The sequence below is a fragment of the Schistocerca cancellata genome, chromosome 6, assembly GCF_023864275.1.
Source record: "Schistocerca cancellata isolate TAMUIC-IGC-003103 chromosome 6, iqSchCanc2.1, whole genome shotgun sequence".
NCBI classification, from domain to species: Eukaryota; Metazoa; Arthropoda; class Insecta; order Orthoptera; family Acrididae; genus Schistocerca; species Schistocerca cancellata.
Window position 1 is genome coordinate 643128174 of NC_064631.1, and position 26676 is coordinate 643154849.

Consider the following 26676-nt stretch of genomic DNA (forward strand, 5'->3'; position numbering starts at 1 on the left):
AGCAACACGAGCTTTCTACATTCGGCCCACTGCAATGAGATAAAAGTCTGCGATCATTGTGCAAGTGTGTTTACCAGTGCACTTGATGCATATCACCTGATTGCAGCACTACTTTCCGTATGATCCTCAGGTGAGAATGAATAGTGGCAGTGTTTTGTTAGTTGCAGTTACATGGTTTCACAACTACATCTTTGAACCTGGTGATGAATAACCCTTTGAGAAATATTTCTTCTTAACACATACAATGCACACTCTTGAGGAGTGCCTCGGTTGTTGGCTTTCTCTTCTGCTATGTCTCTCCTGCCATCACCACTGGCTATGGGGCAGTGTGAGTCTAGTGGGGCAAAACGAGTTCTGGTTCATTTTGTTAGTGCAGGTTCCATACACTCAGGAATAAACTTGATTGATTTGTGAGCCCCTGGGCATTAACTGATTTATGACCCCCTGGGGAAAATCAGTCCTTCTGAGAAAACTCAAACCCCTCCACCTCCCTTTAACCTAGTGTTGTGCTAATTGATTTATGACTCCCAGGAATAATCAGTCCATCTGAGAAACACCTGCCTCTCTCCTCCCTTTAACCTGTGGTTATGCTAATTGATTTATGACTCCCTGGGAATAATTTGCCCCCACCCCTCGCCCTCCTCCCCCCAACCATGCTGGGAGATCCCCAAACCCTTCTCCCTCCCCTTCACTGATGCAAGCATACTTTTGATATATACATTATCCAGACACCACCATGGAAGTCAAAAACTGCCCAGTGTCCCTAATTACAGATCACCAGAATAAATACCACTGACAATGGACTGGTTGTTGGAATCTATTGATGTTGCAGTTCCAAACAAAGTGTCAGGTGGTGGCATTCCTTTGATCGAAAAATTCCCTACCTCCTTCCTGTTTCTCTCTCTCTCAAGTGGTTACTTCCTAATTGTGTGTGAACCAACACACATGGGGGTTTTCATCTCTCCTCAGAATGCTGTGTCCCTATTGGCTAATGTTAGGGATAAAGTGAGAGCTGGCAGAATTGCAGTATCAAAAATGGTGGGGAATAGTCCATTTGCACTACCCTATCAAATTAGTAAACAATTTACAGAGTCAAATAGACCGCTTAAAACACTCAGCACAACATTAAAACGATTCTTCTTCATAAGTAAAACATAGTTTCAATCTTCGAGAATCTTACACACAAACGTTTTGCAAACCAAGTAATTAAATTTCCACCACAAATAGTTCATAGCACTAAATATATCTGAGCCCGCCCAGTTAGCAGTGCGGTCTAATGCATGGCTTTCCGGATTGGGAAGGAGCACGTGGTCTGCAGCACGAGTCCGCCCGGTGGACTTGTGTCGAGGTCCGGGGAGCCGGCCAGTCTGTGGACGGTTTTTAGGCGGTTTTCCATCTGCCTCAGTGAATGTAGGCTGACTCCCCTTATTCCGTCTCAGCTAGACTATGTCGGCGATTGTTGCGCAAACAAGTTCTTCACGTACGCTTACCCTACCATTACTCAAACATAGGGGTTACACTCATCTGGTGTGAAACGTTCCCTGGGGGGCTCCACTGGGGGCTGAACTGCACAATGACCCTGAAAGAGTGGTTCAGTGTGGGGCAGCAGAGGGGTGAAGTGGACTGCGGTAGTAGTCGTGGGGCTGTGGACCACTGCAGCTGTGGCGAGGACAGGACCTCTCCATCATTTATAGGCCCCTGGTTAACATACAATAAAATACAATACAAATATATCTAAGGTCTTGTGTGTACCAGTGTTTGACAATGCAAGCGCCCTTCTCCACAACAACGTTTCCACCTTACACTAAGCATTTCTGGAGAAAAAAATCCTTACAGTCTTACACACTCAAAATCGTGAAGCATGCATTGTCCACCAACTGCCGAGTAGCCGTGCCTGGGCTGGCTAGGAGAGACCTGCAACCCTGCTGGCCACACCAGCAGCTGCATACCCATCCCCTGGCATCCACTTGCCAATCCTACCGGATGCTCAGAAGTCAGAGATACTGTCACCAAGCAACCAACTAACCAGTTTACATGGAGTGAATAATCAACCAGCACAAATGCGCATCCTATTGAATCTTCTCACACAACAAACTCGTCTTCTTGTATGGCCACTCAGACATCGTGCTGGTTACTTCACTATTCAGTCATCCAGAGAGTGCCGCAGCCAGGACTCGTATCCACAGGCGCAGGCAAGGGTCGACAAGCTGCAGCATTCCTTGTAGCTAACCGCTTGTCACAGGCTAAGCTGCAGCTACAATTTGACTGGGGCCTTGTAGCGGCTCTTACTGCTGACCATGGCACAGTGTCAGCTGAGGAGGTGCAACTTGGAAATATTGATCTAGCTGCAATTCTACCTCTGACATAGACTCTCCCCAGTTTAAAAATCCATGAAACCCAATGCAAGAGACCGATGTTATTGTCAATATACATGGAATTTTGCAGGCAAAATGTAGATTCACCCCTTTTGTGTGAGCCATTTATGAAGGCAGAAGAAATTGGATCATACATGTGTTTTCACATCGCTGAAGTACCTTTGCATGTAGCAAAAATCCTGTGTAACATTATGGCATAGAGTAGATTCCCCATAAGTATTTTTCTGATCAAGTAAAAAAAAAAAATCTTTTCTTATCTGCTTAATATCTACAACATATAGCATAACATAGCTAGAATATTAAACTCAGTTTTGGCTCATGACAGAGTGCTATGAGCATACTCCACCTCTGTTACAGGATGCCTCCTCACTTTCAAGCTCTCTTGCAGTAACCAAAGGCTTCTTCACATATGAAGTTTCTTAAGGTAGCAGCACAGAGAAGTTGTAAATATCAGGTTTATACTACATAACACCTTATAAATTTGGTAATGCATCTGATTTTATTGGGATGGTCATCTCTACTCGTGTAGGAGGGAGATTGAAATTTCATTAAAAGATCTCGCCACAATGAAAAAATTGCCAATTAATGCTCCAACTCACAAATCATATCCATGGCACTCTCGCCCACATGTCCACCTGCCCAGCAGCATGTCATTGATATTAAATTGATTGACTAATTAATTAAACTGATCATGAGAGTCACTTTGCATGATGAGTAATTTCTTATAGCTGGCAGATTACACTTGCCAAGTAGCTATAATGGGAATCCCTGAAGGGAATACATTCTTTTTGAGGAATGCTATTGAGAACTGATATTTGAAGCTGACTGCAGAAGGATTCTACCACTGCCAACATACATTTCATATAAGGACCATGAAGATGAGATACAACAAACTGGACCTCATACAGAGGCATATAGAGAGCCTTCCTTTCAGTTGCTCTATTTGCGAGTGCGATAGGACAGAAAGACTTGTACTGGTACAATGTGCCCTCCGCCACGCACTGTATGATGGCTTGCAAAGTATGCAGTCAGATGTAGATGTAAATTTAATCTACCTGTTAAGATGTACCCATCCATTTATAGGCACACTAAACTCACAGAAGAATATTACCTATAATCTATTGAGGAAAGACAGGCTAGAACTTCTGTTGCTGATTGTCCCTCTGTAAAAATTTACGTGTATCCCATAATTTTCTCATTGCAGTCACTTTATGAGACGTGTGTAAGAGCTTGTAATATGACTCCCCAGACTACTTAGAATAAGCAATGTAGAGCTCAGTTTTCAATGCCCCTTTTCAGAGTATTGTTTCTCTGCCTTATTCTCACAAATCTCCTAGTCTTTCATATATAACATTTGAATCCTATAACGTTCTGACAGCACTGTTCCATTAGTTAGAAGGCTGTGTAGTCTTCCACCCATCACTGACTGGGTAGAGAACTGTCACAACAAGAAAAATAGCAGACTAACATACAGGAGGAAATTCACTACCATGCACAGTATACGCGGACTGCACATGGAAGTTCAGAAGCATAACACCTACAATTCATCGATAGTGAATGACTGTGTAAAAATATTCACTCTGCACATGTCTAATCTCCTTTATCATATTCCAATGGCTACAGCGCTAGAAATACGACAGTGTAGTGGTGTTATTGTATTCATTGCACAACAGTCTCAATCTCTCTCTCTCTCTCTCTCTCTCCTCCTTATTTTTGTGACATAAAATGGAGGAAAACTACGAACTATTTTTGCCATAATACATCCAAGCAGTGTATGACTACAGCAACTACCATGGCTTTGAGATCTGTGTTAGGTGCTAAACTGACATTAACATGTTTTGATCCATCAGGTCTCACAGAAAATGGACATGGAATGGTGTAAGTTATGCTGCTCCACTACAAACAGGGCAGTTGAAATAAAAGACAGAGGCAGTGTTTCTTATTGACAAAAATGTGGTAGACACAACAACATATGGAAACTGGAAGAGTTTGCAGCATTGTGGAGCATTTACAAACAGCTCTCCAAAGGAGATGACCTCTACATTTAGATTCATCTTCCGCAGAACAGTAGTTACATTATTGGAATGAGAATACTGGCCTGTCTCATTAATGTCAGTCAATTATGTCAGTTTGGAACACGTGCTATGCTTTTTCTGAAAGCAAAATATTGAAGTGTATTGATTGTGTGGAACTCAGCTTATTGTGTATCTTAAAGAGAAATCAGGTTTAGTAGTAGGTATACTTCATCCCTGCTTTTGGCCAGTTCCAAATTAAATCAGACACAATGTGCAGGGAAGATCTTAAAGATGTAGGAACAGCTCCAAGATGCACAGAGAGACCATCAGGATCCACAAATGTGAAAATACTTTGTGACACCCAAACACATAGTGAGAAACGGCTAATCCTGATAAAATATTACCGAATTTATAAAGTGTTTCAGCTAAGGAATGTAGTGTTTGCAGCTACTGTTGGCTGATGGCTATCTCCTTCACTAAGAAACAGTATTCAGTGTTATGTGATGTAGGCAATGTAACAGGGTTTACAGTATATTAGCGTGTATATAGCACTCACAAAATAATGGACAGGGATGGTTTAGCATGATACAGAAATTGAGAATCACGCTGCAATGTCATTGACTGATAGCATCATGATATTGATATGATGAGACGTTTTATTAATGTGACAAGTTGTCGAGAGTGGTAGTTTGGAACTTTGGTGATAGTGTAAAATGTGTTTAAACTGAGGTAAATACAACAAAATTGTGGATGAATGAGGGTACTTACATGCTCACCTGGGAGAGTGCAAGTCATACCATTCCTTCACTGATGCGATGGATAGCTGACTTTGCATACTATCTGTGCTCTATGGGTTTGAAGTCCTACAGAATACCCCACTTGTTCCACATGTGGTTATGCTTTGTAAACCAAAACATGAAAGACACAGTGTCCAAAGATTTGGAGGTCATGATGACCACCACATAGGGCATTGAAATAGTGATCATAACTGGCTGTGGTGTACACCACCAATATGAGGAATAGTGATCATATACCTGGCTGTGGTGTACACCACCATTATGAGTAATCAATGCTCTTGATCTCTTTGGAAATGAAACCCTGAGGCATCTGTTGCCCCATTGCTGTGGAACACAAGTCTAAATGTAGAAGTCATCTCCTTTGGAGAGCTGTTTCAAAACACTCCAAAATGCAGCAAATTCTTCCAGTTTCCATATGTTGCAGTGTCTGCCACATTTTTGTCAATAAGAAACACCACCTCTGTTTTTTTTATTTCAACTGCCCTGTTTGTAGTGGAGCAGCATACCTACACCATGCCATGTCCATTTTCTGTGAATCCTGATGGATCAAAACATGTTAATGTCAGTTTACTACCTGACACAGATCTCAAAGCCATGGTGGAAAAATAAAATGTATGGCCATACAAAGCTGTAGTTAAACACTGCTTGGATTTATTATGGCAAAAATAGTTTGTAGTTTTAAGTTTTACTCCATTTGATGTCACAAAAATAAGGAGGAGGAGGACAGAAACACAGAGTGAGGGAGTGAGGGAGGGAGGGCGAGAGAGAGAGCGAGCGAGAGAGAGAGAGAGAGAGAGAGAGAGAGAGAGAGAGAGAGAGAGGGAGAGGGAGAGGGAGAGAGGCTGTTCTGCAGTGAAGACACTAACACCACTATACTGTCGTATTTCTAGCATTGTAACCATTGGAATACAGTAAAGGAGAAGAGACATGTGCAGAGTGAATATTTTTACACAGTCATTCACTATCGATTAATTGTAGGTGTTATGCTTCTGAACATCCTTGTGCAGTCCACGTGTACTCTGCAAGGTTGTGAATTTCCTCCTGTATGTTAGTCTGCTATTTTTCTTGTTGTGACAGTTCTCTACCCAGTCAGTGGTGGGTAGATGACTACACAGACTCCTAACTAATCGAATAGTGGTGTCAGAATGAGATAGGATTCAAATGTTATATATCAAAGACTGGGAGATTTGTCCGAATAAGACAGGGAAGCAATACTCTGACAAAAGGTGCATTGTAACGTGAGCTCTATACCGCTTATTCTAAGTATTCTGGGGAATCATATTACAAGCTCATACACACATCTCGTAAAGTGACTACAATGATAAAATTATGGAATAACATGGAAATTTTTACAGAGAGACAATCAGCAACAGAAGTTCTGTCTTGTCTTTCCTCAGTAGATAAGAGGTAATATTCTTCTGTGAGTTTTGTGTACCTTTAAATGAATGGAGTGACATCTTAATAGGGAGATTGAATTTACATCTACATCTGAATGCATTCTTCCCAAGTCATCATACAATATATGGCGGAGGATACCCTGTACCAGTACTAGTCTTTCTTTCCTATTGCACTCACAAATAGATCAACAGAAAGGAAGGCTCTCTCTATATGCCTCTGTATGAGGTCCAGTTTGTTATATCTGATCTCCGTGGTTCTAATATGAAATGTATGTTGGCAGTGGTAGAATCCTTCTGCAGTCAGCTTCAAATGTCAGTTCTCAATAGTATTCCTCAAAAAGAATGTCTTCCCTTCAGGGATTCCCATTATAGCTACTTGGCAAGTGTAATCTGCCAGCTGTAAAAATTTACTCATCATGCAAAGTGACTCTCATGATTAGTGTAATTAATTAGTCAATCAATTTAATATCAATGACATGCTGCTGGGTGGGTACCATGGATATGATTTGTGAGTTGGAGCGTTAATTGGAGATTTTTTCATTGTGGCGAGATCTTTTAATGAAATTTTAAATCTCCCTCCTACACGAGGAGAGATGACCATCCCAATAAAATCAGATGCATTACCAAATTTATAAAGTCTTCTGTAGTATAAACCTGATATTTACAACTTCTCTGTGCTGCTACCTTAAGAAACTTCATATGTGAAGAAGCCCTTGGTTACTGCAAGAGAGCTTGAAAGCGAGAAGGCATCCTATAACAGAGGTGGAGCATGCTCATAGCACTCTGTCATGAGCCAAAACTGAGTTTAATATTCTAGCTCTGTGATGCTATACATTGTAGATATTAAGCCGATCAGAAAAGATATTTTTTACTTGATCAGAAAATACTTATGGGGAATCTACTCTATGCCATAATGTTGCACAGGATTTTCACTACATGCAAAGGTACTTCAGCAATGTGAAAACACATGTATGATCCAATTTCTTCTGCCTTCAAAAATGGCTCACACAAAAGAGATGAATCTACATTTTGCCTGCAAAATTCCATGTATATTGACAATAACATCGGTCTCTTGCATTGGGTTTCATGGATTTTTAAAACTGGGGAGAGTCTATGTCAGAGGTAGAATTGCAACTAAATCAATATTTCCAAGTTGCACCTCCTCAGCTCACACTGTGCCATGGCCAGCAGTAAGAGTCGCTACAAGGCTTCTGTCAAATCGTAGCTGCAGCTTAGCCTGTGATGAGTGGTTAGCCACAAGGAATGCTGCTTGTCGACTCTTGCCTGCGCCTGTGGGGACGAGTCCTGGTTGCGGCACTCTCTGGATGACAATAGTTAAGTAACCAATACGACAGCTGAGCGGCGATACAAGCATACGAGTTTGTTGTGTGAGAAGATTCAATGTGACGTTCATTTGTGCTGGTTGAGTTTGAGTGACACATTAAATTTGCTTTCAGCTTTTGGTTCCAGAATCCACCAGCTCATTACTTTGTGGGTGATAAGCTGTCATACAAAACCTCTTGATGCTGCATAGAACGCATAAGCGGGCAAAGAGCAAGGGTTCGAACTGGCAGCCCTGATCCATGATGATGGATGAAGGGCAGCCTAATGGGAGAGCAGCAGGTAATGGATTCTCGAGCCACAGTATCTGCCAAGATACTGTTCGAAAGGACCTCCTCTACCCATCTTGTTATGCAGTCAATGACCTACAGACTATAGTGGTGGCCATTAGAGGGGGGTAGGGGACCAATGGGATCCACACGTACATGTTTAAAACACCCGTTCAGAATCTCAAAGCATCCAAGAGGTGGCTGAGCACCCGAATTAAATTTAGCATGCTGACACAATACGGATGCTCGAGCCCACTCATGGCAATCTTTCTTAGTATTTCGCCAGACAAAATGTTCAGTAACAAGCCAAGCCATCGCTGTGATGTTCAGATGAGCTAGTCTGTGTAGTGAAGAGAAAAGGGTCTGGTGAAGGGGAGTAGGCACAAATAGCTGTGATGTGTTTGTCAACGTATCACAAAAGATCAGTTGTGCAATGTCAAGGAAAGAGCATGGATGAATGCACAGCTAGGTAGAGTTGTTTGTAGTTAGTTAGTTCACATCAGGATCTGCAGTTTGTCGTCATGTGAGTTCTGCCAGGTTGAAGAGGTCTGTAATCATATGGATGTGAGACATGTAAACTGCTACAGTGTTATCCGTGCCTTTGATAAAACAGATGTCTGTCGTGAATTGGCTGATGAAGTCCATATGCCAACAACAGTGTGGATGGAAATCACTGAGATGCATATGTAATGCGTCGATGAGGGAACGATGGTCTGTGTAAATAGTGGTCTCAAGTGTTTCAATATCTGCTTGAAAATAGAGTAGTGCATCAAAGATACCAAGAAGTTCCCTATCGAAGGTGGACCACTTATACTGAGGAGTAGACAGTTTTTTTCGAAAAGAAGTACAGTGGCTGAGAGATCTTGGCTATATGTTGTTGCAGCACAGCACCAATCGCAGTATTGCTAGCATCAGTAGTGACTGAAATTGGGGCATTGGTGCTGGGGTGAGCTAGCATGACTGCAATAGCTGCAGCTATTTTCAGCTTGTTAAAGGCTCAATTGATATCTTGAGACCAAGTGACTTTGTGATCGCGTGAGGCATACTTGCCTTGTAAGGCATCAAGTAGAGGTGCCTGAAGAGTGGCAGCACGAGGAAAGTGGCGCCTGAAAAAACTGATCATGCCCAAGAAATGCCAGAGATCACAAAATTTGCAGGTGGTTGTAAACTTGTAATGTGAGTGATGCATTAAAACATTGGTCATATGCCTTTAGAATTCATGGTGTAGCCTAGGAAAGTAACTTGTATCAGATGCAGCTGTGATTTGTCATCATTCATCTCTATGGAATTGTCCAAGAGTACATGAAGTACCTGGGAAAGGTGCCCCTCATATTCTTCGGCAGAGGTGGAAAAAATTAAAATGTCATTGAGATATGTGTAACAGAATGGAAGCTGGAGAAATAAAGAGTCCACAAAAGTTGCCACTTGTGAGCTGCATCTTTGAGTGGAAGGCGTAAAGCAATATTTGAACAAGCCAAAGGGAGTTATAAAGGCAGTTTTAGGAATGTCATATTTGTGCACTGGAATCTGGTGATATGCTGTACAATAGTCAATGATGCTGAAATGCTGAGCCCCATGTAACTGAAATGCAAAATCTTGAATGTGGGGGATGGGATAATTATCTAAAATGGTGCGAGCATTGAGCCTGCAATAATCCCCACAGAGTCTAAAAGTTGAGACCTGTTTGTGGACGAGATGAACAGGTGATGACCAACTGCTGTCAGAAGGACATGCAATCCCTAAGCTTAACAACTCCTGAATGCACTCTTTGGCAGTGCTTGTGCAGGCTCAGGGGGAGCAGCAGTGTTAGCTGCGTAGCTCACTGACCCAACCGTCGCAAAGGAGGAGTTGTCTGCCTCGGCCACAGATGTCTCATTGAAGCTTTCTGTTGTGGAGGAAGAGGTTTGCTTGCCACGTAAGCAAGATGGCATTTCAACATGAACATTCTCACTGACAGCCATGACTGTAGTTGCAGGATTAGGCTGCACAACATGTGCAGTAGTAATGGGTGTCCTCAACATGAGTGCATTGATGTTTGTCTGTTAAGATGTTAAGATGTTAAGTCATGGCAGGAGGTGGCAGTGGCATAGCAGACAATGCTGGGGGTATAACATTAGTATCTGCACCAGTGTCGACCAGGAAGAGCATGTCGCTGATGAGGTCGTGTGTGTAATGTCTGCCTGGCAGTAGTTTCTCATGTGATGACTGATGTGGTGTTGATGAGTACTTGCAGTGATGCATTAGCCACATGTAGAGCTGCAATGTCTTGATGCTGGTTGAGCAGTTTGCCCAAGGAATTTACCAAGACAGAAGTGAGACATGCGAGTTCAGCTAACTGTGGCAGAGAGGCAGCAGTCATCACTCTCAAATGCATAAGCATTGCGATGAAGAAGCCATTGTTGTGTTGGTCAGAGGAATGTTGTAACAGAGTGGCCATTGAAAGATCTGGAGACAGTCTGTAATGTTGCAGAAAGTCTGTGCCTAAAAGGTTCATCAGTGTTAGCCATGTTAAGTGTCCAATCATAACAAAATGCATGTTGAAATTTTTGTTTGAGATATGTAGAGCCATAGATTGTGGCTGACGAGTTGTTAGCCGCTGATAGAGTCAGGCAGGAGATGGCAGTGACATAGCAGACAATGCTGGGGGTATAACATTAGTATCTGCACCAGTGTTGACCAGGAAGAGCATGTCGCTGATGAGGTCGTGTGTGTAATGTCTGCCTGGCAGTAGTTTCTCATGTGATGACTGGTGCTGATGTGGGTGCCCTGTAGAATGTCTGTGACATGATGCACCTAATTCATCCCGTGGCACAAGTTTCGGTCCTGCGAGCAAGACGGGTGGCACTTCTGAGCTGTTCCCCCATGGTTGACATGATACAAACACAGAGGACACAAGGAGCGCAACTGCAAACTGGGGGCGATACCTGTTATTGCAGCAGTGGACCTGGTTGAGGCCATGTTGGCCGGCCGGTGTAACCGAGTAGTTCTAGGTGCTTCAGTCTGGAATGGCATGACCGCTACAGTCACAGGTTCAAATCCTGCCTCAGGCATGGATGTGTGCGATGTCCTTAGGTTAGTTGTGTTAAAGTAGTTCTAAGTTCTAGGGGACTGATGACCTCAGATGTTAAGTCGCATAGTGCTCAGAGCCATTTGAGGCCATGTTAGAGGTGAGCAGGAGTGCTCGCAGCAGCGGGGTTCCTACCACCGCCACCAGATAGAAACTTGACCGAGTTTGTTGACTGGTGTGACTTCCCATGGCTGCACGCGAAACTGTGTGCTAAAGTGTTTAGAAGATTGCCAGCTGTCGGCAGTGTCGATGAACTCGGCACAGAGATGAGCTGATCATGTCTTATGAATTTTTAGGTGTCGTCTGCCAGCTGTACACGCATTTCTAGTGGGTCGGTAGCACAGGATAAGAGTTGTAGTTGGAGGGCTGACTGATGTTTCAACTATCCAGAGCAACCACAGTACTTCGTCTGATAGGAATGAAGTGTCTATTAATGTTCTAATCTTTCACCAAAGTTGAGATGGTGTGAACTAGCCGAATGATACTTCATGCACTATTTGATGGATTGTCTCTTGCAGGGTTCTCGAGAATCGTTCAAGAATTATGGATTTTGCATTTTCATAGTGGTCTCTCATTGGTGCTGTGAGGATGAGATCAGTCCGCCAAGGGGAAGGCAACCATAAGAAAAAGATCAAATAACCAACAAAAAGGAAACATTCTATGAGTTCGAATATGGAATGCTAGGAATCTGAGTGTGATAGAGAAGCTAGAAAATCTGAGAGGGAAATACGCAAATGCTCAGTCTAGACACTGTGGGATTCAGGGAAGTGAAATGATGGTCACGTTTGGTTTGTGGGGCACTCGACTGCACAGTCATTGGTGCCCAAACACAATCCCAGTCTTTACACAGTCCAATCTAGCCACATTCACAAATGGTGAAAAGATGAGGACAACACAAACACCAAGTCCCTAGGTCGCCAGCCAGCGGAAATCCCCAACCTGGCTGCGAATCAAAACCAGGACGCCATGATCCAGAGGCAGCAATGTTAGCCACTTGACCACAAGCTGCGGACAGGGAAGCGAAATGGATTATAACATCAGTAGAAAATGATTCCTCATGAATAGGAAGGTAGCGCAGAGAGTGATAGGATTATTGTTAAATACTGTGTGTGTGTGTGTGTGTGTGTGTGTGTGTGTGTGTCAGACATGTCCGACAGAGCAGACATCATACTGTAGTTGATGCAGCAGCCATAAATATTAAATTTCGGAGGAAAGATCAGCGCCAGCCGCAATCAGGTATCGAAATAGTTGGATGGCGAAAGTTGAAAACTTTTGCCAGACTGGGACTTGAACCTGGATCTTCTGCTTAACGTGAGTAGCTGCCTCAACTGCCTTGGCCATCCATATACACTTCCAGTCCGACCCAAATTATCAACTTGTCATATGCTAGCAGTGTCTACCGTCCATTTATCTACTTGTTCAAAGCGAGTACTACATTCCCGCAAGAGATTCAGACCCTATTGTGCATCTGCACTGAAGTTATCAAAGCACTGAAGTTATCAAAGCACTCATACCTACATATATACTACATGTATATGTGGTCTGTTCTGTTCGACATGTCCGACAGAACACACATCACACTGTTTTTGGTACAGTGGCCGTAAATATAAAATTTAAAGGAAAGACCAATCAGTGCCAGTCCCAGCTGATTTTGACTTCGGTATTTCGATGCCTGATTGCAACAGGTGTAAGTTTTTCCTTCAAAATTTGATATTTACGGCTGCTGTATCAACAATAGCACTACTAAGAGAAGCATGAATATGAGGTTGAAAGAACATAAAAGTCTTGCCAACTAGGAAAAACAGAAACATCAGCTGTAGCAGAGCATGCTCTTAGGTCAGGAAATCATGAAGTGAAGTTTCCCAAAACCAAAATTTTATCTACTGTGACAAACTATTATCCATCATTACATAGAGAAGGCATCAAAATATATAAACATAATGGTAATTTTAACAGTAAAGGGTAGCCATGAAATTCAATTATATATACACAGTGGTTCTGCAGAACTGATACATAAGTTCGTATTCTTAATGGGTGACAATCAATAGTTGAGTTTTATTTCTGACAAACATTATCTCTGCTGATTTCATGTAAACTCAACTGCATACACTTTACACAGTGTTAATGTCACTCTTTAATGCCTAACTGATCAGTTAGCAAGAGTCTGTGTCACCAGGAACACCTCCAAAGATGTGCAGCACAGCTCTGGACAAAACGTCAGGAACTGTAAAAGTTTCTTCTGGCACAGTGACACAGCCCAGAAGGCAACTATTACATCTGGTTGTGAAAGCCTTCATTGTATGACTGTTCAGAAGCTAACTGCAGAATGATTCTATGCCACCAACATACATTTTACGTAAGGACAACAAATATAAGATAAGAGAAATTAGGTCTCATAAGGGGCCATATAGGCAGTCTTTTATCCCTTGATCTATTTGTGAATAGAACAGGAAAATAAATGACTAATAGTGGAACAGGTTACCCTCTGGCACAATCCGCACTGCGGCTTGTGAGGTATGTACATAGGTCTAGATGTAGCTATCAGAGGTGTGAACAACTGCTGAGTCAAGAAGGTCATTGACTGGTGCTTTGGCTGGTTGCAGTAGAGCAGGAGCTACGCAGCATAGCTCATGGTGCACTGGCAGGCTGGGGATAGTGCAAATGTAGTGCAGCATAACAGTGTGAATGGTGCATTGGCAAGCGTTCATGCATGATAAGGAGAGTGGAATGTGGGGTCACTGGAATGGGGGGCGAGCCTGAAGGTGCCAAAGTAACCTGCATTTGCAGTGTTCGATTCAGCTGCTGGTGGCCCTCTGGTGGGGTGGACTCATCACGTGGGTAGACTGCTGCAAACTGCTTGCGCTGTTAAAGTATGTGGGTGAGTTCTTGTGTAATGTCATGAAGATGGAGTCATAGGTTTTTGTTATTGTGAAGAATCTCTGCTTCCTGATAAGTGGCAAGGTATTGTAGATGTGTCATTCCGATTGTCTTAGTGACTGTCATACGTTCTCAAATGATAGCTGAGTGTCATCTCATTGTTAAGCAATGGAAAATCCAGGATGGAATGTAACAATATTATGAAAAGGAAAGTTGCTCCCCACCATATAGTGGAGATGCTGAGTCACAGATAGGCACAACAAAAAGACTGCCACAAATAAAGCTTTTGGCCAGTCAGGCTTTCATCAAAAATAGAAGAGAGACACACACATACAAACTCATGCAAACGCAAACACACTGTGGCAGTGTAGTGTCAGTTGCCTGAGACTGCAGTCATGTGTGTGCGAGTTGCATTTGCGTGAGTGTGTATGTGTGTGTCTGTCATCTGTTTTTGATGAAGGCCTTAATGGCCAAAAGCTTTATTTGTGACATTCTTTTTGTTGTGCCTATCTGCAACTCATTGTCGTCGTTAGTTGGATGTACAGACCACGAGGGGTGTGCATTGGTGGAGTCGATACCTGGGCAAAAAGCCCAGGTATGAGGCATCAGATTGCATGGTGTATGAGAACTGCTTTTTCGAGGTCAGGGGGGAGACGACTTTGTTGGAAAAAGTCCATGCCTAACACCAGTGCATGTACATTGATAGTGAGGAGGCCCATGAGCAGTGAAGATTTTTATTGTAAGTTGTAACAGGCAATCAACCATTAGCTGTACCAATATCACAAAGTAATTGGCAGCTTGGAGTTGAATCAACGATGTGTTGCTAAACTTTGTGAACATATCCTTAGTGAGTGTATCAACATTGGAATCTGTGGCCAAAAGAAAGTGTGTTCCTGAGTTGTGCTCGAGGATATACAGTCGGCCGTGTAATAGCTTACCTATCATGGAGGATGCGAACCCATCTCAGTACATGCAAAGATGGCTTTTTGTCAGTGTGCCGGTCAATGCAACTACTTTGCTCTGCACCAGGCATTTGGGAATGATCGTGGAAGCTGACAGATGTGCACAGTTTCATTGGATTGTGCGTGGTACCAGCAAAACTGCGTAGTAGTGCTAATGGGTCAGGCGTTGTAGTGTTGTGAGCACCAGGGGTGGGGCAATGTGCAGCTGGGTGGGCCACACATCACTGTCAAGTGTTCTTGGCTCCATTTGGTATGGCGCAGTGCCTGTCTTGGCTTGCAGAACTCTGTTGTGCTGTGATGGTACATGGTCTTTGAAGTTTATATGGTACCAATGTTGTAGGACCATACATAATGTATCCACTAGAGCGAATTTTCAGTCTAGAAGCTCTACTTTGTGTGGAATCAGGGCTAGTTGCAGTTGCTGAGAGAGTCCAAAGCATTGCGGCTGACATGAGGTTTGTGTCTAGCAAAGTTTACAGTGTCTGACACAACTATGTTGGAGTTTTACCTTCCAACTATTCATTGTAAAAGCCTGTTGCAACTGTTCTTCTGGGGTACATGCCAGTCATTGTAGTAAATCAGATTTTGTTCTAGCATATTCATCATGGCCAGGTGGCAAATCAATGTGACAAATTTGGAATCATCATCAAGTATTCCCAGTGATGCAAATACACATTCTGCCAACTCAATCCATTGGGCAGATGGATCAGAGCATAATGGAGGCAATTTAGGCCAGTTACAAAGTCTGCAGAGGGCAGGTGCAGTGTGCAACTGTGATTGTCTGTGAAACATGTAAATTGTATCAAGTGCAAAGTATGGATGTAGAACATGTAATGACATCTGGTAAATGAGAACACTAGTGTTGTACGTTGTCCAGCATGGTTGACACATTGTATTTTTCAACATCAAGAAGCAAGTCCCAGAAGCATCATGTGCGATGCTGGATCTTGTGCAAAGTCTAATAATAATAAGTCAGACGATGGCAATCATTAACATGGCATGTCAGTTGCATGAGCTTGGGTTTGTGTAATGTGCACACACAAACACAGCTCCAATTTAATCACTTTTTGTCGATTTAATGCACTCATTGCACTGATGGCACCCATCCTTATGGTGTCCTTATGTGGAACAGTTGATGTACAGCCCAGCATAAGATAGTTGCATTTTTAGTACACAGCAGAACACAGTGAGCAAATTACCATCCAGTGCACAGTTGTCATGTTAGTTGTAAATTGCCAATGTGGTACATCTCCATTATGGATATGGAGAGATGTACCAATAATTTGATTGACATAGTTATGAGTTAACAATACTTCACTGTGAGAAAGAAACATGCAGCACATTTATTCGATACAAAGTTCTGAACTAAACTGTCTTTGACTTTCAGTCCCACAGATATCACACATTGGGGCTGCAGCTCTTCAGCCTGTAATACTAACAGCACTGTTATCCCCACAAGTTCTTAAAGAGAACTTGTAATCCTTGTAGCATAACAGAGACAGAAATTAAAAAAGGATCAGCATGCTTAGTTTAAAGTTGTTTATTGGTCTTTAAAACATTACACCTGCAACAATGTAGTGCAACTGTGAATGTTGCTCTTGAGCATGGAATAAGTTAGCTAGAGTTCCTAGGCTGATGTAAATCATCCAGACTGATGTTAAGTGATTACAAGCTACTGCAAATGGGTATGTTGGAGACACATATCAGAGCTACCAAAGGTTTCTCAAGTACTGTTGCGTCCTGTGGATCCTGTCTCCCATACAGGTGTACAGGATTTATCAGTACTCTCCAACACGATTGTGAATGGTGTGTCAGTGGAGTGCTGTGGGCCCTGTACAGAAGAGTCACATACCAGAGAGAACTTGGTGTGTTTCACATGTACTGCTAATCTGTAGGTTTGTTGTGGGACATGACAGCAAGTTGTGGGAACGATCAACTTGTCCACAGTGTGTGTACCTAGAATCATCATTCAAATGCTGAAGAGACTATTCTGATAGCTGCTGAAGGAACACTGTACTACCAATTGCAGAGTGTGGCACATGCTGGAACGAATTATGCCTGTCATCTGACCTCTGAGGTTGCACTTGAATCACTCCACTGGCTAGCAGAGAGAGTTGGGAAGACAAGTTCTGTTTAGAGATTTTCACCAAAGCTCACAATCAGCAGTATTGCCCCCAACATTGATCTTGGTACTAAATGTGCCACAGTGGTAAATGAGATGAAGGTTTGAACCAGAGACTTCAGGTGTTCTATGACAAGCTAGTCTGTAACTTCCCAGGCTTGCATCATAGGGTTGAGAAATGTAAGGTTGCCTTAAGTGGGTCACAGGTGCAATATATACAGGGTGCACATAAAGTCCAGGAACACTTTCAATTATTTATTGCACAAGAACAAAACATTGTACAAATATCATACATATGTCAGTTTTAAGAGAAACCCTGAAAGTTTTTTTTTCATGTATACCATCACAGCATAGTTTGGTAATTTGCTGATAGTCAATGATAGTTGCAAACATGGTGAGTTAAGGTGCGGAACGAGCTTTCTGTGTGTTGGAGTTTGACAAAAACAAGTGTGCTACAGCTGTTCAATGGATGTTTAGAACAAAGTATGGTAAGAAGAACACATTAGAGATCTGGTGTATGTACCGCCACTACCATGTGATGTAGCAGAGCTCTGGGAGAGAATATGGGAAGCGACTGCTACAGTCGACGGTGCCATGCTTTCAAGGGTATGGCAAGAATTTGATTACCATACTGACGTCTGCCGGCTCACTCATGGTTCGCAGATCGAATGTTTCTAAAAAAAACTTGCAGAGTTGCTCTTCAAAATGCAATATGTATGGCATCTGTTCAATGTTTAGTTCTTGTGCAATAAATAATTGGAAGTGTTCCCGGACTTTATGTTCACCCTGTATATACCAGGAGCTGTTACCCAGATACAACAGCAATGAAGTACCACAAGGACCGGATGGGACAAGTCTTGTAGACTGCCTGTACATACGTACCATCAAATGGGCCATGCCACATAACAGGTACACTATTGTCTCTGCAATGCCGTACCAATTATTCTTATGTCATGTGTTTCTTGCTCATTTCTGTTGGCACTGTTATTAAAATAGCACTGAATCCTTTCCCCATTTTCTATAACATCACAATATTTCAAAGGAATGGACATTTTACAAATAAAAATCAGTCTTATTTTTAAAAAGGTTTACTTAAAAACCAAAAATTGTAGCACTGCTGCTATGGTTAATTGTTATCTTGTTTTTTCCACCCATTTATTAGCAAAAAATAAAAAAAAATACAGTCACTTTTTCCCCATCCATACCATTGTTGTCCCAAAGGCAAGTCAAGAGTGCTAACCACTGCACCAACTCACTCTGACTAAATAAAGAGGCAGAAGTGTAATATGTGTAGGGGGAAGTAAAAAATTTAGCTTGTAATGTCCACCTGGTTAGTAAGTAGTTAAAACTGGTTTAAATACCTGTGAATATCTTGCCTTCGGTGTCCCTTGACGAATGCATACATGAGCTAAAATATGCTTCTTCAATAAATACAGGATACCATAATGGATTTCACTACAATGACATAGGCCACAAGTGAAGTAAAGTAAGTATGTAGATTTATTCACTTCAAAACCTGTATCTTATGAGCTCATGAACAATCTTCGGTGTATAAGCCTCGTTGTTACCACTACAGCTAGCCGATGGTAGCACATACTACACTGGCGATATTAAATAGTATTAGACAGAAATGCGTGTGTGAGGTAGAGATGGGCAAACTGAAACACGTAATTGTTTTGAAACAAATGAAACAGTACAAAGTAATGTTCCGATACGTTGTTTCGAAACAGTGAAACAGTTTGTGTTTTGTATTCTAATAAACGTACACATTTTATCATCTTGAATGTCTACTGTGCAAGTATGTCCATATAAACACAAATGAGGTGCGAGAGCTCTAATCATGTCGCAGAAAGTATGAAACTATCACTTAGGCGTCTTGGCAGTTTCGTATTTCCTGCAGCAAATGCGCTGCTTTCGTGTTGCGTGACTTTCATACTTTTCAATTGGCTGAGGACAGTCATAGCTGAAGACAAAAGAACCACCACGAACGGAACTGGAGGTGGGAGCAAACTGCAGAAACACACATTCCGTTAGTATGGGTAATATACCCATCCTGCTAATTTCCATCTACACAAAGGGAATCATTGTGGATAATAGGCACAGTGACTATAGACTCACAAATAACGCCAAATAATTTGAATAAATAACAAAATATAACAGAAATTTTTTTTGTCTTTCAAGGTGTTTCGAACCGTTACTATAAATTCACCATGCTTCCCAGCCTTTCCCGTACACCATTACACTATCAGTGATTTGTCAAACAGATTGCTTGCAATTATACCTACATCAAATTTATGTATATGTCTAATAACTGTCACTCTATGCCTTTTTTTATTCAAAATGTTGTAGGCTTACTTGCGTTTCTTAATATGATTACTGTACATGAACAGAGAAGCGTATGTTATAAAAAAAAGTGTAATTTAACTGAATGATTTTCACATATTTATTATTTTGAATGTGAATAGCATGCGTTGTTTTATTGTTTGGTTAGTGTTTATAAAGCAGAAGTTACGCCATTTCGAAACAGGACAGTCAGCTAGAAACAAAGCTTTATTTTCGGATATCTTAAGCTTCATGCTATTGCTTGTCAAAAAGATTTGGACACTCTTGAAAGAGTTTCATGAAGTGGTATGTTGTGTTTCAGTACCTGTGCTGAGCCCGAATCTCGTCCGACACAGAGTGGAATGAAACATCACTGTTTCGATACAATTAGTCCATTCCAGGCACAGGTGGACTGAAACAGCCTTATTTTGAAACAACAATACAGTTTCTGTTTCTGGCTCGAGATCGAATCTGGTCCGAGACAGGGGCGGAATGAAACACCACTGTTTCGAAACAGTGAACCACAACCGTTCCGAAACACTGAAACAGTTCCACGTATCGATACACTGTATCGAAACATGGAAACAGTGGCCAAGTCTAGTGTGAGGTCCATTACATTGTTAAACACTCATACTCAACAAAGTATGAATATAAAATCACATATCATTCTGCCTTTTGCGATATTAAATCAAACTGTTTAACACTCCAAAATAATCCATCACTGCACTGTTCTAATATGCTGTTTTAGATAATGTCCAACACACAAGTTGCTATTGTAAATCCAAACCTGAATCATGCACCAAGAACTTATCTCAACTGTACGCACAGATCTGTCCCCTAGTGGATCTAACACTCATCTGCCCTAACAGTACTCGAGGCCGAATATTTATACTCTTCCTACAATGTACTACTGGTTATAATAATGCAAAACATAATTTATAGTATGAAATAGTTCAACAACAATAACAAACACGCTATAATATTCCCTACTTCACCAGAACAAGTTCAAGACATTTTCCAAGCACATAAAAATCACATTAATATTGAAATTGCAGAAATAAGCATTCTAACAATGCTAAACAATCAATTATCTATATTTTGTTAATTAGGCCCAAGATTTAATTCCTACCATTTACAGATGATGAGAACAAAATATATAATTCTTTTATCTAAACATTTTCCATATATTAATTTCCTGAATATGATTTTGATTGTTTATGGTACGAAGGGTAATGTAACTACTATTGTTTGGTATTGCTATTATTCTTCTAAAAGCCTTTTTTCTATTATATAAAAGTAATTGAATGTAATTATAGCTAAAGATATAAAAGTATTGATGAAGTGATACATAATGCAGGGGTGGTAACCATAAGTGTGGAATGTTAAAAGCTCTGGGCAGGAGCATGTAGAGAAACTGTGGCTGAAGTTTATAAGTGTTGTTTACAAAGCCTTGGATAGGTATATACCTAGTAGAACAGTTCATGATGGGAGCACCCTCCACAGTGTGCCATCTCTGGAAAGAACCTTCTAAAGAAGCAGTGACTGCTGTCAGTAGGCATAAAACAAAGCGTATGGCTACAGACAGATACTGAGTAAACTGCTTTTGGCTGTCAAGCTAGTGATGTGTGAAGCCTTCAATGACTACAGTAGTTGTCTTACCAAAAGACCTCTCACAAAATCCAAATATATTCAGGTCATGTTTAAAGGCATGAAAGTTAGTGTCTAAACACCTATGACTTCCACAGGAACTGAAATTGAGGGTAGCTAGGCAGAAATGCTCAACTCCATTTTCAAATGCCTGTTAAAAAGGAAACTCAGGGCATTCTGTCACACTAATTCTCATATCATTTCAGAGATGAGTGGTGCAGATATTAGCATCGGTAGAATTGAGAAGAGCCAAGTTCAGTAAAACTGAACAAAGCTTCAGAGCTGATGGAACTGCTATATGATTCTATACAATTTTTTGTGGTCCAGTTAGCCCTCTTTCAACCATAATAAACTCTGCATCCCTTGAAGGAAAAACTGTGCCGAATACATATAATAAAGCATAGTCACACCTGCCTACAAGAAGAGTAACAGAAGTGAGCCACAAATCTTTGACATAAATCTGCTGTAGAATCTTAGATCATATTCTGAGTTCAAATACCAACCAACATGGACTCCATAAACATTGGCCATGCAGAATACAATTTGCACTTTTCTCTCACGACATCCTGAATGCCAGGGTTCCAGGCAGTTATGTAGATGCTGTATTTCTTACCACCAAAAGCACATGAAATTTGGGGCTGGATTTGGAGGCTTCTTAGTGTGGAAGATGATGTATATTATGTAGGGTGAAAAGTCATTAACAAGTGTAGAAGTAGCTTCAGGCATTTCTGAATACATTGCAAGTAAAAGCAGTTCTGAATTATAAGTGAATACAGAAAGGTCACTATTGCCATGCGGATAAGCCAAAAAATTCAATGTTTATTTTCTGATCACATATTTGTGAATTGTACCAACCATGTGCAACGCTATCTCCAATATGAATCCCACATTTTATGCAATGGCAGTGCTGAATATTCATTACTACATGTTGTAATTTGCCTTTTTTTAAATTTAAGGTATGCAGAGGCTGATGATGAGCTCCCACAGCTCAACAGTCATTGCTCGTAAATAAATATAAAAAAACCATTTCTATATCTACATGTACATCTCTACTCTGAAAATCACTGTGAGGTGCATGGCAGAGGGTATGTCCAAAGCCAATTATTAGAGTATCTTCCCCTTTCATTCACATATGGAGTGTAGGAAGAATGATTCTGTGAATGCCTCTGTGCGTACAGTAATTATTCTAATCTTATCCTCTTGATCCCTATGTGAGGGACACTGAGAGGGTTGTAATATATTTCTAGAGTCATCATTTAAAGCTGGTTATGGAAACTTTGTTAATAGACTTTCTTTGGAAAGTTTACATCTATCTTCAAGAGTCTTCCAGTTCGGTTCCTTCAGTACCTCTGTGACACTCTCACACAGGTTAAACAAACCTGTGACCATTCGTACTGCCCTTCTTTGTGTATGTTCAATTCCCCTGTTAGTCCTGTCTGTTACGGGTCTCTCACACTTGAGCAATATTCTACAACAGGTCACATGAGTGATTTGTAAGTAGTCTCCTTTGTAGACTGATTCCACTTCCCCAGTATTCTGCCAATAAATTGAAGTCTACCACCTGTTTTACCCACAATTGAGCCTATGTGATCATTCCATTTCATATCCCCACAAAGTGTTGCACCTAGGTGTACTTGTATGAGTGGCTGATACTAACAGTGACTCTTAAATATCATAGTCATAGGATATTACAATTTTTCATTTTGAGAAGTGCAAAATTTTACATTTCTGAACATTTAGAACAAGCTGCCAATCTGTGCACCATGTTAAAATCTTATCAAGATCTGATTGAATATAGAATCTGCAAAAAGCCTGCTTTTAGTTTTAATATTGCCTGCAAGGTCATTAATATACAACACAAATGGCAGATGTACCAACACACTTCTCTGGGGCACACCTGAAGTTACTTCTACATCTGGCATTGATGTGTCTATTGGTAGATAAAGGAAATAGAAGTATATTCAAATCATGTAACCACATAGACACATTACAGGTTGCGAAAATGGTCATAGCTTAATGTTCACTCAGTGTATATCTTGCTTGATTTTTCCAACACTTTGCTACTGTTTTGGAAGATAAAGACAAATATTAAAGTTTAGAATTTTCCCTTTCAGCCCCTGCAGAGCCTGTAGAGGCTGCAGATTTTGAAATGGCTGCCTCCCTGACAGGTAAGCTGTTCTGTTTTTGTTTTTCTTCTAATCAGTCACATTGATCTTGAACTAAAAAACATTAAATATTTTGAATGAAACATACTGTTAGTCACAATATGTATAAATTCATATCTTAGTTATAACTGGTAATTTGAATGTATCGTTTTTTGTTAAACTTCATCAGGATTGTGCTTTTATGTTGTTATTATTGTTATTTTCTCTTATGAAGTACTGCAGGAAGGTGAATGAAAAGGGTTAAAAGGGTTGGTTCCAGCATTTCAGTGATAAAATATTTCAAAATGGGAATTTTGTCTTATGATTTATATTTGAGGTGGCTTTACCAACTGTAGCCTTTTTTGAGATGTAGAAAAGATTACAATTTTGTTCAAGTTGTTGGCTCATACACAAAACCTCAACTTTTTTGCCCTCAGTCATAGTTTTTTTATTTTGTCACTGCCTGCATTCCCAATTGGTAACAAATTTTGTTCAGATATTTTGAGTCATATTTCTAATCTTCAACAATCTCATGAATTTTGAATGGAAGTATCATGTCACTAGCTGTCTGTGAACTGAATAAACCTTGTGTTGCAGATATTGACCTATTTTTCTCACTTTTTTTGTTTTTCATTTGTTTGTTTTTTTATTATTATCTTATTCATCATTACCATCAGCAACAGGTTTATACAGCCACTGCTGGATGCAAGTCTTTTCCATGCAATACTGTTTTCACCTATATGTCTCCATGTTACTCCAAGATGTTTTGTAATGCTATCTACTGACAACCATTTGATCATTGCATCTAAAAAAAAAAAAAAAAAAAAAAAAAAAAAAAAAAAAAAAAAAAATCATTTGTCAATCTACCATCCATTCATCTGGCTAAATGTGCTGACCACCTCCAGTTCATTTTCATACAGCTATAATGGGTTCTTTCACTCCATTTATCTGCCTTTCCAAGGACTTTCAAATATCCAAATTTCCTTCACTCATTGAGCAATCCTCAGTTTTTGTGCCATAACTCTGTATCTACTGCCAAAAGTAAAAATTGGTGATACACACTGATTGTAAGCTTTTTTAGACATACCGGAAGTTTATTTTGGAAACTTTCTTTACCTAAAGGACTCTTATAAAATTTTTACTGTTTTGATTACTTTTTTTCCAATCTGGTCATTATCTTCAACTTCCATAATTACAAAAACTCATCAACTCGTTCTATGACTTCATCATTAATGTGTACTCTGTTTTCAAAGCGTTAATTGTACATTACTTTAGTTTCAAAGGAAAGTATTTAGGATAGAACAAACACATTTACACAACAGTCCTATCAGGAATCATTTAAAGAATGTGTATTGCACCAGTGAGATATTCATTTACCTGCGAACGTCTGCAGTTGTCCATTAGAGGCTGCTGAATTCAACCTACACCAGCTGCGACACCATTTGAGACCTGCAGAGATGGTGCAATGTGTAGGTGAAGTCACATTTTGTGAAGATTCATGTACAGTGAAGCATAAGATGGGTCAGCAACTGGTAATCAACCCTGCTAATGCATTGCGATACATTGTGATGAAGTTACGATAAACTATTCTTTGTTAAAATGGTACTGATATAGAAGATGAATCATTCACATGTTTTATAGTATCTATTATAGTGCAAAAATATTATCATCCCATTAGAAATGAATATTACTGTAAAACTAATACATAATTACGATGCCAGTGATGATAATGAGGAACACTTCCATGCAAGCAGTAGTGATACAGCAAGTTTGAGAAGAGGTGATGGAAGCAGCGACAGTGAATTCCAAGCTTCTCCTGACAAGAAGTTTAAAGTCAAAAGTGTCAAGATGGTATGTGATGACAACACACCAGAGAACATATACAATGATTGGCACATCAGAGGTTTCAAAACATATGACAAGCTCCTGAAAATGTACCCTAAACTAAAGGCTAAAAACATTATCAAAAGCTTACTGGACTATGTGGCAAAGAAAAGAGAAGACAGTACAGTTTCCAAAATAAATCATATGCTGGAATTCAGTGTCACAAATAACATGTAATGGCAAAGTTTGATGAAGCTCAAGAAAGCAATTCTTCCATCCATTATTGGCATTTACAAAATGGACATTGGATGTAACCAAAAATCTCAGGTGTACAAACTTTACAGAATCAGTGGGATTTACTACTAATTTAAAAAAAGGTGTTTGGGATAACATAATGCCATATAACTATGCTCCAAGCATGAAAAGATAAAGATGAGAAAAAAGAGACAGAGCTCAAACATTTGTTGCTGAAGGCAATGTGCGTATCACAACAGAAAATATCCAGATGGGTACTGTATGGGAATGTGATCAGAGTCAGTTCAACTATGAGCTTTCTTTTTAAAGAACATTATCCATGAAAGGGGAGAAAACACCATCTTGATGTTACAATCAATTAACAGTACAACACACAGCTACAACAATTTATGTTGCTATATCAATAGATGGACAATTGGCAGGCAAACTCTACGTATGATTCCAAGACCCAAATGAAATGTGGACCATGTTTGTCAAGGGAAAGAGAAAAATGATGCCTATGATCTTCATAGACACAGGTGTGAGAGGGAAAATAACTAAAGAACATCTGGAGACCTTTTCCCATTAGTTTTGAGTACACATTTGCTGACAAAGTCACTAGTGCTTTGTGACTCCTGATCTGGACATAAAGATGAACAAGTACAGAAGAAATATCACCACAGTATAAGAAAATAGCAGAAGAAGGAACCAAAAAGTCGACAGTAAATATGCCTTCAGTGGAATGAACAAATGGCAGGGAAGCAGCACAGAGGACAATATCACCATGTAAAAAGACTGTGGTGGAAGCTGTACCAGAGTGGACAGAAGTTAAAAACAACCGATCACGATGAAGCACCAGGCAGAAGTTAGCATCCAAACAACACATGAACACTTTTTATGGCCCAATCCACTGCAGAAGAAAACAATCAAGAAAAAGTCCGACTCCCAGGAGGTGAAAATTAAGATAGAAATGAAAAGAAGACTAGACCCTACTCTTCAAAGAATTAACCAGGCAAGGAATCTCCCTCTCACATAACTGAATAATTCTTTAATTCTCCTATATCATAATGTACAGGGCTTAACCAGTAAGCTATAAGATCTAGAGGTCCTTTTGAATGGTACATTGAGGGAGATTTCAATCTTGTAACTGAAGACTGACTGCAAGGAATACAAAAATGTGCGGTTGGGATTTCAGACTTCCAGTTGATCAGCAGCTTTTGCAGGGAAACATACAGAGGGGGTGGAACATGTAAATATGAAGAACATGTATTAAATATACGGAA

At 40.5% G+C, this 26676-nt stretch overlaps 1 protein-coding gene across 1 annotated transcript in view; it reads left to right on the forward strand.

The window, feature by feature from the left end:
* The window catches only part of LOC126190909 (synaptic vesicle glycoprotein 2B-like), a 249317-nt gene that overhangs the window by 53379 nt on the left and 169262 nt on the right, over nt 1–26676 (forward strand). Inside the window, exon 2 of the mRNA XM_049931539.1 lies at nt 23306–23359. Coding sequence (XP_049787496.1) covers nt 23306–23359 — 54 coding nt within the window. The remainder of the gene's footprint in view (nt 1–23305; nt 23360–26676) is intronic.